At 42.1% G+C, this 13,982-nt stretch overlaps 1 protein-coding gene across 4 annotated transcripts in view; it reads right to left on the bottom strand.

Annotated features, from left to right (window-relative positions):
- PIR (pirin) overlaps window positions 1-13,982 on the bottom strand; it is a 96,173-nt gene that overhangs the window by 3,847 nt on the left and 78,344 nt on the right. For all 4 annotated transcript variants that reach the window (XM_040338666.1, XM_040338668.1, XM_040338665.1 and 1 more), the window contains exons 7-9: window positions 8,070-8,114; window positions 6,060-6,142; window positions 2,252-2,318 (exon numbers count right to left, since the gene is read on the bottom strand). In XM_040338666.1, the coding sequence (XP_040194600.1) occupies window positions 2,252-2,318; window positions 6,060-6,142; window positions 8,070-8,114 (195 nt within the window). The remainder of the gene's footprint in view (window positions 1-2,251; window positions 2,319-6,059; window positions 6,143-8,069; window positions 8,115-13,982) is intronic.

Raw genomic sequence — 13,982 nt, 5'->3', positions numbered from 1 at the left:
TTACATAGGAAGGGTGAAAGAGAGACATCACAAACAGGTTAGTTTATTTTGATGTCAACCCAAGTAACAGCCCCTATACCTGTAATATGTGTTGGTTGCTGATTGGTTGGTAAGTTTGTGCTTGGATATTCTGTGTTATTTTTGTATGTATATGCGCCCTTTGCAGTGCTCCTTACTGTATAGACCAGTCATAGGTAGGGGTAGTGACATTTGTTTTTTGTATTGATGTCATTGTGGTCAGGCAGTGCACTAGCACCTTTGCTTCTACGTGCTGGGTGTTTAGTGTGCTCCTGCCCCTTTAAGGAGGGCTGGGCTACCTCCAGTCACCTGCCCTTTATCTATCCATCAGCATACATGTGCTTCCACTCAGGAGACTTTAAATGTTATAGTTAGGACTGCAGTACACAGAGAGCCTTGACGGGGCCTGCAGCTTACACATGTATTTGCAAATGCGTGCGACCAAACCTCTGTTTTTAACGCATACTGTTAGACAGGTGAATTTGGTTGGTCGCTGATTGCTCGGTAAGTTTGAGCTTGGATAGTCTGTGTATTTTTGTATGAATATGTGTTAAGACACCTCAAATTTGGACATTAAAGTAATACTAAAATCTTGTTTTTTTTTCCCATTTAAAAATAACAAACATGTTATACTTACCTGCTCTGTGTAATAGTTTTGTTTTGCTCAGTGTAGCCCAGACCCTGAGCTTGTCAGGTCCCTCCCTCCTACCGAGTGTCCCCAGAGCAAGCAGCTTGCTATGGGGGTACCCAAGCTGCTGCTCTGTTTGTCCATTCAGACACAGAGCCGTGGCTCAGCCCCACCCACTCTCTCTCGTCATTGGCTCATTGACTTTGTTTGACAGCAGCAGGAGCCAATTGCGCCCTGCTGTTATCTCAGTCAATGAAGAGGTAGAGTGCCAGACAGTCAAAATTCTCTTGCAACATCGCTGAAACGAGATGGGCTCAGGTAAGTATTATGGGGCTGAGCGGGGCTCCGTTTTTTTATGCACAGAATGCATCAAGATAAAAAAACCTTATGACTTTAGAACCACTTTAATGATGTAACCTTTATTTTTAGTAAAATAACCTGGTTAGTAGACACCCTCCTCCAGGGGGTCAAGTCCCTTCATGGGTTTTAGTGCTGTAATTAAGGAAGGTGCTTATATTGTTGTGGGACTCTAGACATACCATGCAAATAATGCCTTATTGAAAAGTCAGTGATGGAATACACCCAACCCCAACCCCACACACACCCATAAGCACTTGGGCCTGGCAACAGCCCACGTTTACACTTTACGGTGTAGTAAACTGTGCCCTAAACATAGAAGTGCTTTTCTTTTTATTGCATTTTATTGGTCTGAAGTGGTGTATCAGGGAGGATAGATAAGGACAGGCTAGGGTTCCTGAGAGTTTAATTTGAGACATTGGAACTTGGCTAAAAATACAGAAAAATGTGTGTAAACCAGAATCTACAGCCATGGATGGAGTTGGATTTATTTTAATGGCAATCAGTAGGCCATGAATTAGTAAAAAGACACAGATAAGGCCTTTGTAGAAAGTTTGCGGAGAACTGTTCCATGCAGACCTCACTATAAAAAAAGACCAGGTCTGTTTATTTAGTACTTCATATCTTACAGACTGTCGATAGTCACTGGTTCAAACATGTCACTTTAGAGAGAGTTGTTCAAGATGTTCTGCACAGCATTGACTTGGAGCACACTGTTTACAGAGACATTATCATGTGACCTTAAATGGAACAACATGGCAGACAGCTGTGCAGACTGTTGTTAACCTTGAACATTAAAATACGAATAATAGGGCAATAATTGTGGCTCATTCTTCAGTCAAAGCCAAGACTGTGACCTCAGCCATTTAACAGCATATCTTACACAATAGGAGGATTTAATACCTTGCGATATCTTGGCTTCTAAAGCAAAAATGCAGGGAATTGTAATAGTCCTGCTGCAATACTAATTATCTCTGTACCCCAAGCTAGAAAGTACAGCTGGCCAAACAAGATCTGCTAATCTGGCCTTTAACCACTCAATAAACAACTGTATAGACTTGCTTACTACTACATCTTAATGTCTTATACCCTTTAATGTTCTGTTGCTTTGCTATATGGAACCTTCTGTATGTTATTTTTACACTCTATATCCAGATCTCACTGTACTAGCCCTTCTTATATGCAAGTTTCCTTGTCCACTTACATATTACTTAAAACGTTGTATGAAAAAAATCCAACATTTCTTACCATGCTGCACAACTGGCTCATTAATGGGCTCTCCGGCAATCAAAACAAAGTGGGCCAGTCCATCATCCTGCAGTAAAAATGTATATATTTAGATTTGTTAAATAATTGTTCATGACTTCTCAGTAACTCAATCTAGGGCCGAAACAACTAATCGATTATGAAATTAAATCGATTACGATTTTCATAATCGATTAATCGGGCAGTAACATAATGGGGTTAACATTTTTTAAAAATGAGCCCTTTATAGTACAAAAAGAGCAAATCTCTACTGTAAATATTACTTTCACTGTCCCACAGTAAAAAATGAACCCCTTACAGTAGCGATTATTTGCTCTGTTGGTACTAATTTTAGTTTTTTTAACCCCATTATGTTACTAAACATCTCAGGCCTGGGTCACACCTCTGTGCTTTTTGCAGAAACACACTACAGTTAATTTACATGGTTTCACATCCATGATTTTTTCAGCTGTTGCGTATTTGGAAAGGGCAAGGACTTTTTTTTAATGCAAAACGGTGCTATTTTGTTTCAATATACTTCAATGGAGAAGCCGCAGAAAAACATTTTTGTGACAATTTGTGTTTTCTAATATTACCAACAACAAATTGGGCAAAAAAAATGCAAATCGCAGCAATTTTTTTTTATAAGGTTATTAACCGATTAATCAAAACAATAATCGGCCAACTAATCAATTATGAAAATAATCGTTAGTTGCAGCCCTAACTCAATCACACTGCTCCACTAGACAATGGTCACATGGTCTACAGACTTGAAGTCAAGGCACAGCACACTCATTATTTAAGGAAACATGTAATGACGAAAACCCAGAGGCTGCCATTGTTGAACTCCTTTTAAAATTGCTAGGCTACTGGCTTTCATGCTGATCCTCTGGGTCACTAACCCAAATCAAGTATGCAGCTCAAGAGTTATTACTTTTCTCTAACTTTTCTACAGTGACCTAGAAAGTACAGAAACCAGAGGACCAGCATAACAGACTGCCAAATGGCACGTTCAGAAGGGCTGCATTAATGGTAGTACTAATGCCCCGTACACACGAGCGGTTTTCCTGTTGAAAAAACTCAGATGAGAGCATTTCGTCAGGAATACCACAGGAAAACTACCGGGGGAAAAAAAAAAAAGAGAGCAGGATCTCTTTTTTCCCCTCAGGAAAAAAAACCTAGCAGGAAAACCGTTTGTCTGTATGCAATTTAAACGTGCAAAAAAAACGTGCATGCTCAGAATCAAGTCGATGCATGCTCGGAAGCATTGAACTTAATTTTTCTCGGCTCGTCATTGTGTTGTACGTCACCGCGTTTTTGACTGTCGAAATTTGGTGTGACCGTATGTATGCAAGACAAGCTTGAGCGAAATCCCGTCTGGAAAAATCATAATTTTTTTCTGATGGGAAAACCGCTCGTGTGTATGTGGCATCAGAATCCTCCCATGGCAAGTTTACAAATAAACAGCATGTGTAGTAGAGCTGCACGATTTATCGTGAAGAATCGAAATCGCATCTTTTTCCCTTCCCGATCTTTAAAACAACATGACACAATCTTTCTAACAAGTGCAAAGAGTTCTCACAGCTGGAAAAACAAAATCCAGGCAGCCTGCCTACAGTAGTTTTAATGCAACACGCGAATAAGTGGAAAAAAAATATCTTTTCGTTCTTTTAATAAAGGAAAGAACTTTAACCATTTAAAGACCAAACCTTTTCTGACATTTGTTGCTTACAAGTAAAAAATCATTATTTTCTGCTAGAAAATTACTTGGAACACCCAAACATGATTTTTTTTTTAAGCAGAGATCCTAGAGAATAAAATGGCGGTCGTTGCAATATTTTATGTCACACTGTATTTGCACAGTGTTTTTTCAAACGCAATTTTTTTTAGAAGAAATAGTCACTTTAATGAATTAAAAAAAAAAACGCAAAGTTAGGAAATTTTTTTTGTATAATGTGAAAGTAGATATTACACAGCAAAAATCGTGAGAGAATCGTGATCTTTATTCCAAGCCAAAAAATTATGTTTCTCATTTTAGCCAGAATTGTGCAGCTCTAATGTGTAGAGACAACTGGGTAAAGTACACCTACAACAATTTTCTTCCTTTATCAATTGCAGATATAGTATCAGATGATAAAGAAAAAGATCTTTAAAATCATCAAATGGTAGTGCATCTACCGGTAATTAAAAGATATTGGGATAATTTATGATTTTAGTCCCTCTGGAGAGTTATAACCATTGAGCCTGGTAATATGTAGGACTCCATCAGAGGAGCTGAGAGTAAAGATTCATCTAATAATTCTATGATAAACCCCGATTTCTTCTTCATAGAAGTAAGCGAAGTGAAAATCTGCATACAGTTTTAAACGAGATGCTGGAATTGTTATCATCAGATTATTTTAGATTAATTTCCCTACAACAGCTTCTATCTTAAAGATGGGCCAATCTCTATTATATAATGTTGACAACATAGCTTAGGTCACTTAAAATTGACAACACAGCAAAGTAGGTAAAGCCTATGTGGAATGTTGGGATCCAATCAAGTTTTTTTTGTCTTGGTTCAGACTTACTGACTTAAAGGGGTTGTAAAGGAAAAAATGTTTTTCCCTAAATAGCTTCCTTTACCTTAGTGCAGTCCTCCTTCACTTACCTCATCCTTCCATTTTGCTTTTAAATGTCCTAATTTCTTCTGAGAAATCCTCACTTCCTGTTCTTCTGTCTGTAACTCCACACAGTAATGTGAGGCTTTCTCCCTGGTGTGGAGAAAGCCTCTAGAGGGGAGAGGGGGCGAGCAGGAGTGTCAGGACGCCCACTAACACACAACTCCTTTCTCTATCTGCAAAATAGAGAGAGTGTCCCGACTTGCCTGCTCGCCCCCTCCCACCTGAAGAAGCTTTCTCCACACCAGGGAGAAAGCCTTGCATTACGGTGGTGAGTTACAGACAGAAGAACAGGAAGTGAGCATTTCTCAGAAGACATAAGGACATTTAAAAGATAAATCGAAGGATGAGGTAAGTGAAGGAGGACTGCACTAAGGTAAAGGAAGCTATTTAGGGAAAAAAAATGTCCTTTACAACCCCTTTAAAGCACATGGAGAAAGAATAAAAACATAAAGCGGAGCTCCATTTCCTAGGCAATTTTTTCATAAACTTCTCTTTACTTGAATAATATAATTAGGATATTGTTATAACTGTAATCATTCTTTTAAACTGTAATCATTCTTTTTACTTTTAAATTTGTCATTACTCACAGGATCCCAGCAGGCAGGCAGTGCCCATTGATGATATGGGCATCCGAAGCCCGCTCCAATTTGTTTGCGGGATTCCGTGCAGCTGGCTACCCAGCATGCACCTCCCGATATCGTGCATGTGCAGTAATGATACTGCGCAGCGCTCATTGTTGATTACAGGTTGTCATAGCAATGGTGGCGCCAAAAGTTCCTGCCCTGTTGATATGGCAATCTGTGAAACCTGAAAATATAGCAAGATTTTATTATTAGGGCTTCCTGAGGACTCCTGGGATAGATGACACCGATATACCAGGAGTCCACGAGAATCGCCTAATGACAAAACTGCCTAGGCGTCTGGGACGGGAAATGCTGCTTACAAACAGGAAAGAAGGATATTTAGAAATAAAAAAAAAGGATATCCATGTATAACTGTACTGCGGGTGGGCTTTCTGATCTAAACAATATGTGAAAATGGATGGAACTCCGCTTTAAATAGGTACATGTGTGGATAGCAGAGACAAAAGGGACTATAGTTGTAGGTTAACCTTAACAGAGAAGATTGTGGTTCTCTTTAAAACCCACCTTGTTCTCAAAGATGACATGGTCCCCATCATCCAAGACTGCTGTATGGTGAGCTTCAACCTTCTTCTGAGCATCTTCTGGCCCTAAATCAAATATATCTTGAGTACTAAATGCCATGGTAAATACAGTACATACTGAATAAATGCATGCAAATTAGTGAGTCCAGATGATTTTGATCAACTCCACATCCCGATATGTATAAAGAAATTGTTCAAATATAAAAAGGTGGGACTTCAGAGGTGCTGAAACCTTCTACCAGAGTAATACAATCAGAAAACCATATTTGTTAAAAAAAATATTTATTGCACATTTCATTAAAAAGGATATGGGGTGTAACATCCCCTTAAAAACACAAGCTCAGCAGACCATATTAGCTGCCCCATGAAAATTATGATTTTCTGATTGTATTATGCTGGTAGAAGGTTTCAACTCCTCTAAAGTCCCACTGTTTCTATTTGATCAATCTCTTTATATATACTGAATTAAGAAACTGTTCTGATTGAATACTGCAGGGCCGATCCTAGGCAGGGTGCACCCAGGCGCCGCAGAAGTGCTCCCCTCCCTCCTCCTTGTCTGTGTCCAGAGGCAGAGCGCATGTTGTTATACCTGATGGGTTCCACATGTACTGGCACTTTAAGGCTGGCTCCACCCAGCAGTGATGACAAGGATCAAGGGGCATAGTAGCCATCTTAGAGAGAGCACATGTAGAAAGCAGAGATATGTATTGTCCTGAGATGCATGTTGCAGTGTACAGCCTGTACTGAATAAACATCTATTGTTCCAGACCAGAGTCTTGTGTCCCTCACAACACAGAGGATATAACACATGTAGTGGGTGATGCGGTTCCCCATCCCGCTTGCTCTCTCCGCTGGCAACTGACAAGAGCGCATACCTCCCGCTGTCCCCGGAAGCCGGGCTAGGTACCACAGCGGAGCCTATTACCGGAACACGTTCCATCACTAGGCTCCACTAATTAATTCTGTTGGGTGTGCATGGAGCAGTCTCCTGTCTGCCCCGCCCCCTCTGCGTGTGTCGTCTCTTCTCCCATAGGCGGTGTGATGAGAGGCTTCTGGGTTGGCCAGAGCTGCTGCCAATCATCCCGTGCACTCCCAGAAATGCTCTCCGAATGCCACCCTCCAAGTAACCAAAGATGCCACGTATGCCCCGCCCCCTGTAATGTGCTTCTGCTCCCAGCCCCCCCGAGCTACAGGGATCTATTGGACAAGTACTGATCTATGGGGATACCTGATGTGGGGGGCTCTGATGGGGACACCTGCTGTGGGGGGGCTCTGATGGGGGGACACCTGCTGGGAGGTTCTGATGGGGGACACCTGCTGGGGAGACTCTGATGGGGGACACCTGCTGGGGGGGATCTGATGGGGGACACTTGCTGGGGGGGCTCTGATGGGGGACACTTGCTGGGGGGGCTCTGATGGGGGACACTTGCTGGGGGGGCTCTGATGGGGGACACTAATGAAGACTTCTTAGAGGAGCATCTCTGTGTTTGAGTCGTAGCCATAGAAACATGTGTAAAGGGGAGGAGTTAGTAAGATAAGCACACCAGAAATATTTCTGCACCCAGGCGTCTGTGACCCTAGGATCGGCCCTGGAATACTGCAATGGAGAAAGATAGTAGCAAGTGTCTACAAGCAAATATATGTTTCAAAATTCTTCACCAAGAGGTGATGATTCACTGTCTATCTGCTCTCCAGGATTCCAGCAGGGAAATTTGCTGGCCGGAGCTCCACAGAAGGACTCTCGCCAAAGGAGTAAATGAAACATTTTAAATGTGGAACGTGAATTTAGTGAACTCACATTTTAAACATGAAGGGACACTATGGTGAAACAGCTGGAATTTATAGTCCATGTATGTGGGCGCGCTCCTTTCTTTTTCAACTGACTACAATCTGCCCAACACACAATTTTCTACTTTCTGTGTAACAGTATGATAGTTACTCAAACTACATAACAGTAAATAGCAATATATAACTGTCTACTATAAACACTCACCCACGCTTATTATACCACTCAACGTGTAAAAGAATGCAGTCCACCCTGGGAAGAAATAGAAAGATAAAATGTGTGAATGTATACTGGAAACATGATAAAGGTGCAGTTTCTAAAATGTCTTATTAAGAAGGAACTGCAATCTAATTTCTAAGTATTCATAATTACATTTGTTAATTATGCTCTGTCCTTACTAGAAAAACACTGTAAGGCAGCCTATAGACGGGTCTTTTTTTTTTTTACCTAATTCCCCCATCCACACACTCGACGTTGATGGGGGAATACTCCCCACTGAGCTATTTTATTCTGACAGTGGGGAGACTGCACATCTGTTGTATTACACTAATCAGTGCTGCCGGTGCATTGCCATGAAATGAGATTTGCCATGGAATGAGATGGTCCGCCTCCATCACATCCTATTGGCTCACTCCTGTCACGTGACATATTTAAACGTCAAGTATCGACGCAAACATCAGTCTCAGCTAGGCTATCATAGGGAGAGGATCTCCTCTCCCTGTGATAGCTGAAGCTGCACGGAGCTGGTGCACGGAGCTCACATGGCCTCTGTGGCCCGATTCCGAGAGCGGAATCGGGCCACAGAAGCTCATACATTTACTAGGCTAATAAATGTTCTCTTTTATTACAATGTCAGGCTAATAAATGTTCTCTTTTATTACAATGTCAGGCTAATAAATGTTCTCCTTCATTACAATGTCACTTCGGGATCTACAGCGATATCGGGATCCCTCTGCCCGATAGTGCTGTCATGCCTCCCCGCGAGCGCGATAGATCCACAGCGCTATCGGGATCCCAATGCCCGATAGCGCTGTCAGCGTGCCTCCCGCCAGTGCCAACTACACCCCGCGCCCGCAGCTCTACTCCCCGTCCCCCGTTAAGGCTCAGGGAACGGGGAACAGAAAGTAGAGCATCGGGTGCAGGTAAAGTAGTAGTGCGCAGGCGCAGCACTACGCAAATAGCTCCGTGCAGCTTTAGCTATCACAGGGAGAGGAGATCCTCTCCCTATGATAGCCTAGCTGAGACTGTAGTTTGCGTCGATACTTGACGTTTAAATATGTCACGTGACCAGAGTGAGCCAATAGGATGTGATGGAGGCGGACCATCTCATTCCATGGCAAATCTCATTTCGTGGCAATGCACCGGCTATAGTCTGTGGCACTAATCGAGCAAGGAAAATCAGTCAGAGCGAATGTACAGAAGTTGATCTGTAGATATTCTTCTGTACAACCTCCCTACCCATACATGGAATGAAATTTAGCCAGTCCCTGTCAAACCAGACAAATTTCAATCCTTGTATGGCTGGTTTGAATTAGACCATCCTAATGGCGCATACACACGGTCGGAATTTCCAACAAGAAAATTTCGATGTGAGCTTGTGTAGGCCCCATTGGACTTTTTCTGTCGGAATTTCCAGCAGCAAAAATTTGACGGTCAGAATTTTGTGTGACCGTGTGTATGCAACACAAGTTTGAGACAAAATTCAGTCAGAAAAAAATCCACGGTTTTGTTGTCGGAATTGTGAATCCATCTCAGTTCTGCTCCCAACGCTTTTACAGCACATTATAATTGATTTTCTTATTTCATTTTTAGAATTTATATCTTATTGAATGGATTTTCCCTACCAACAGTTACTGTTTCCTGGAGATTGGGCTGCTGCAGGGAGTGTCTAATGCTTAGAGTGCATAGAAATGCATTCTCATTAAAAAGAAGGAGCTAATCCTGAATTCTCGTACTTTAAAAGCTTCTATATTCTAATGGTTCTAGCAGATGTATGGCAATCACATTAGTTGAAAAACTTGGCCTTTGCAAAAGAATATTGATTTTTATATTTAGTAGCCCCAAAGTGTCCTGTGTTCAAGTCTTACAAGTCTTACCAGTGAAATAATCTGCACTGATGTTAATAGTAGTGTGTCAAATTTAAAAGAGAACTATTAGCTAGATTCATAAAGAGTTACGCCGGCGTATCAGTAGATACGCCGTCGTAACTCTGAATCTACGCCGTCACAAATTTAAGCGTATTCTGGAAACCAGATACGCTTAAATTAGGCTAATATACGAGCGGCGTAAGTCTCCTACGCCGTTGTATCTTAGGGTGCATATTTACGCTGGCAGCTAGGTGGCGCTTCCGTTGAGATCGGCGTAGAATATGCAAATGACTAGATACGCCGATTCAGAAACATACGTGCGCCCGGCACATTTTTTTACGTCGTTTACGTAAGGCTTTTTCCGGCGTACTGTTAGTTGAACAAATAGCTGGCCTAGCCAATGTTAAGTATGGCCGTTGTTCCTGCGTCGAAATTTGAAAATTTACTGTCGTTTGCGTAAGTCGTCCGTGAATGGGGCTGGACGTAATTTACGTTCACGTCGAAACCAATACGTCCTTGCGGCGTACCTTGGAGCAATGCACACTGGGATATGTCCACAGACGGCACATGCGCCTTTTCGTAAAAAGCGTCAATCACGTCAGGTCACGAATCATTTACATAAAACACGCCTTCCTGTTCCACATTTGAATTAGGCGCGCTTAGGCCGGCCCATTTACGCTACGCCGCCGTAACTTAGGAGGCAAGTGTTTGTGAATACAGCACTTGCCTCTCTGACTTACGGTGGCGTAGCGTATATGCGATACGCTACGCCGCCTCAAAGTTATGCCAGTCTCACTGAATCTGGCTATATGTTTTTTTGTTTTTAGATTCATACTTGCCTAGCTGGATTCAGCATCTGTCCAATGCTGCATCTGTCCTCTGCCAGCTCTAACACTGAGAACTGAGCAATAAAACACCACCAACAGCTCAGAGCTCCCTGAGCAGAGAACCGTTGAGTATCAGTCACTGCTCTCTGCTCTACCCCTCTCCTCGCTCACTGGAGCACTGGGCTGTGGAGGGAGAGGGAGCATCCGGCTCAGGCTCTCAGTGGCTCGCTGAAAGGCTGAGCCGAGTGCCGATGCAGGTAAGTGTGCGGATCCCGACCATATGGTTGCAATTCACTGGCTTGGCGACGTCAGCCGTCAGCGGCCTTCAGTCCGCTGTCTGCTGAAAACAGGTCACAGGAGTGCAGAACGAACTGTACTCCTGTGATCCAGAGGAGAAGTACAGCCAAACAAGCTTTGGCTGTACTTTTCCTTTAACTGGAGTTGTTGATGAACGAGAGAAGCCACTTGAATGATTAAAGAAAAAAATAATTTTGGCTAAAATTAATGTCTGCAAGGTAGACAGACAGAATAGTGTAATGATTCTGTTAAAAAACGAGTAAATACCTATTAAATTCATTCATCTATATCACCTCCGGCATTCTAGTTTCTGTTCTCTCATTCACTTCCTGGTTTGCGACGCTCGTTCATGTAAGAACTACATTTCCCAGTATGCATTGCGGCACGCCCAGTAATTCACGCCTCCTTGAAGTCTCTAACACGTAGAGAGCGTCCTGACGCCCAGATGTAGTTCCCAGGAGGGGGCGAGCACGTCACTGACCACCGCAGTAAAGCCTCCCTTCACGGTGGTGAGTAACAAGCAGGAAGTGAACAGAACAGAGAAGAAATAGAGCAACTTATGAGCAAAAACTAACAATGAGGAAGTGAAAAGAGGAATGTCTGCAGGTAAAGGATGCTTATTATGAAAAAAATGTTTCCTTTACAACCCCGTTAATGAAACATCTTCAACACTATAAAAACCAAATGACAATCTACTACAGCTACTGTATATGACAAACTTCACAGACACTTGCATTTAGACGGTATGCCCTATTAGTACTTCCATCAGTACTTTTCAGCAATGCCTGACTACACACAGTAAATTTAAATTCCCTGAATTTGGGGCTAAACAAATATTGTCTACATACAAGAGACATGTCTATTCTCACTTGAATATTGGGGTCTTTTGTGTATTTTTCACATCTGTGCAGTGAGCTAGCATAAAGAAAAAAAACTCCTTTACTTTGCCTCTGTTCAGGTGTTTTCTGTAATAAAGACCGTTCACTGCTGTTCTCTCTCAGTATGCAAGGTGACTGGTCTTGTATCTGCCCCCTGTAGTTTTCTGCCTGTAGTGGGAGGACATTTTATGTTGCATCCACAGCTCTGCTTGCCATAAAGGCTATGCAGGGCAAAGTTTGCAAAAACATTTGGTGCACACAAAGGAATGTATTTATAAAAACGTTTCTCCATTGACACTGCATGTAAACTCCTTCTGTGCGAATGGGGCAAATTCAAATGTAAAATTTGAAAAATACCACACTGGATGGGGAGGAACAGCATACTAATTTTTTAGGATTCCTTTGAGAAAACCGACTGGACGATAAGCATTAGAGGGGCGGTGGCGTCACTACTTAGGGTGGAGCTAGGACGTCATCTTACTGAGTGGTTTGTCTTTTTTCTATGACATCCATATTGGAGAGACTGATGACCAGTATGAAGAGTGGCCCAGGATACAAGCTGTGATACAGGTTTATACTAAAAAAGGGAGTTTGACCTTCTGTTAGTGAGGTCCATCAAACCAGATGAAAGGACATATCAGTGCTGTTTTCATTGGGGGATAAAGTGTGAATTCCTTATGCACATAAAGAAATTTGTTGCACTTTCTGAAGATTGTTGTTTAATGAAGAATGGATGGTGTATGGGACTGTTGTTATCGTTTTGGACACATTGCACATTTTTTTCTTTGAGATATATCTGCTATATTATACTGAATACATATAAAGGTGGTGACCCTTTTGAAATATCAATATACCAAAAGGAGGTACAACTGATGAACCACAACAAAGTTCCGAAAATTCAGACATTGTATATACGTCCAATAGTAAATACACACCAGTTAAAATATGAGACATTTTTATTGTATAAAAAAAGGAAATCCTTTTTGTATACAATAAAACATTGTGATATTTTAACTGGTGTGTATTTACTATTAGATGTATATACAAAGTCCCAATTTTCTGAACCTTGTTGTGCTATATTATACTTTGCAAATGTTTAAGATACATATCGTTTTTGTTTAGATTGTAGATTGTATAATTAGATTTAATTACAGAGCACTTTACTTATTATTCTAGGTATAAGCATTTTACTAGTGTGATGATTGCACTTTGCGTGGTAGGTGCTCTAAAAAAAAATTCTGCACAATTAATATCACAGGGTTCCTTTATCTTATATTTCCTAGGAAAGTCAGCACAAATTAGTAGCCATAATGCAGTATTTTCTATATTCACACATTCTTGATTTACAGAGAATATAGCCTGGAAACATTCCATGTTGCCCTGTTTACACAGAGTGGGGTATATTCAGGTAGGGGCGCGCACTGCTACGGAGGCGCAGCGTACCGTTTTTACGCTACGCCTCCGTAAATTACTTGAGCTACGCTTCATTCATGAAGCATTTGCTCCGTAATTTGCGGGGGCGTTTCGTAAAAGTGGCCGGCGTAAGCGCGCGTAATTTAAATGATCCCGTAGGGGGCGTGGATCATTTAAATTAGGCGCGTTCCCGCGCCAAACGTACTGCACATGCTCCGTCGGGAAAATTTCCCGTCGTGCATTGCGGTAAATGACGTCGCAAGGACGTCATTTGCCTCGATGTGAACGTAAATGGCGTCCAGCGCCATTCACCAAAGACTTACGCAAACGACGTAACAAGTTCAAATCGCAACGCGGGAACGACATCCATACTTAACATTGGCTGCCCCTGCTGATAGCAGGAGCAGCCTTACGACGAAAACGACGTACGCAAACGACGTAAAAATCGAACGCCGGGCGCACGTACGTTTGAGAATCGGCGTTAGTATGCAATTTGCATACTCTACGCTGACATCTAGGGGAGCGCCACCTAGCGGCCAGCGTAAGAATGCACCCTAAGATACAAAGGCATAAGAGACTTATGCCATTCGTATCTTAGGTTAAAGCCGGCGTATCTAG

The sequence above is a fragment of the Rana temporaria genome, chromosome 2 (genome assembly GCF_905171775.1).
Source record: "Rana temporaria chromosome 2, aRanTem1.1, whole genome shotgun sequence".
In the NCBI taxonomy this organism is placed as follows: Eukaryota; Metazoa; Chordata; class Amphibia; order Anura; family Ranidae; genus Rana; species Rana temporaria.
This window is presented reverse-complemented; position numbering and strand designations above follow the sequence as displayed.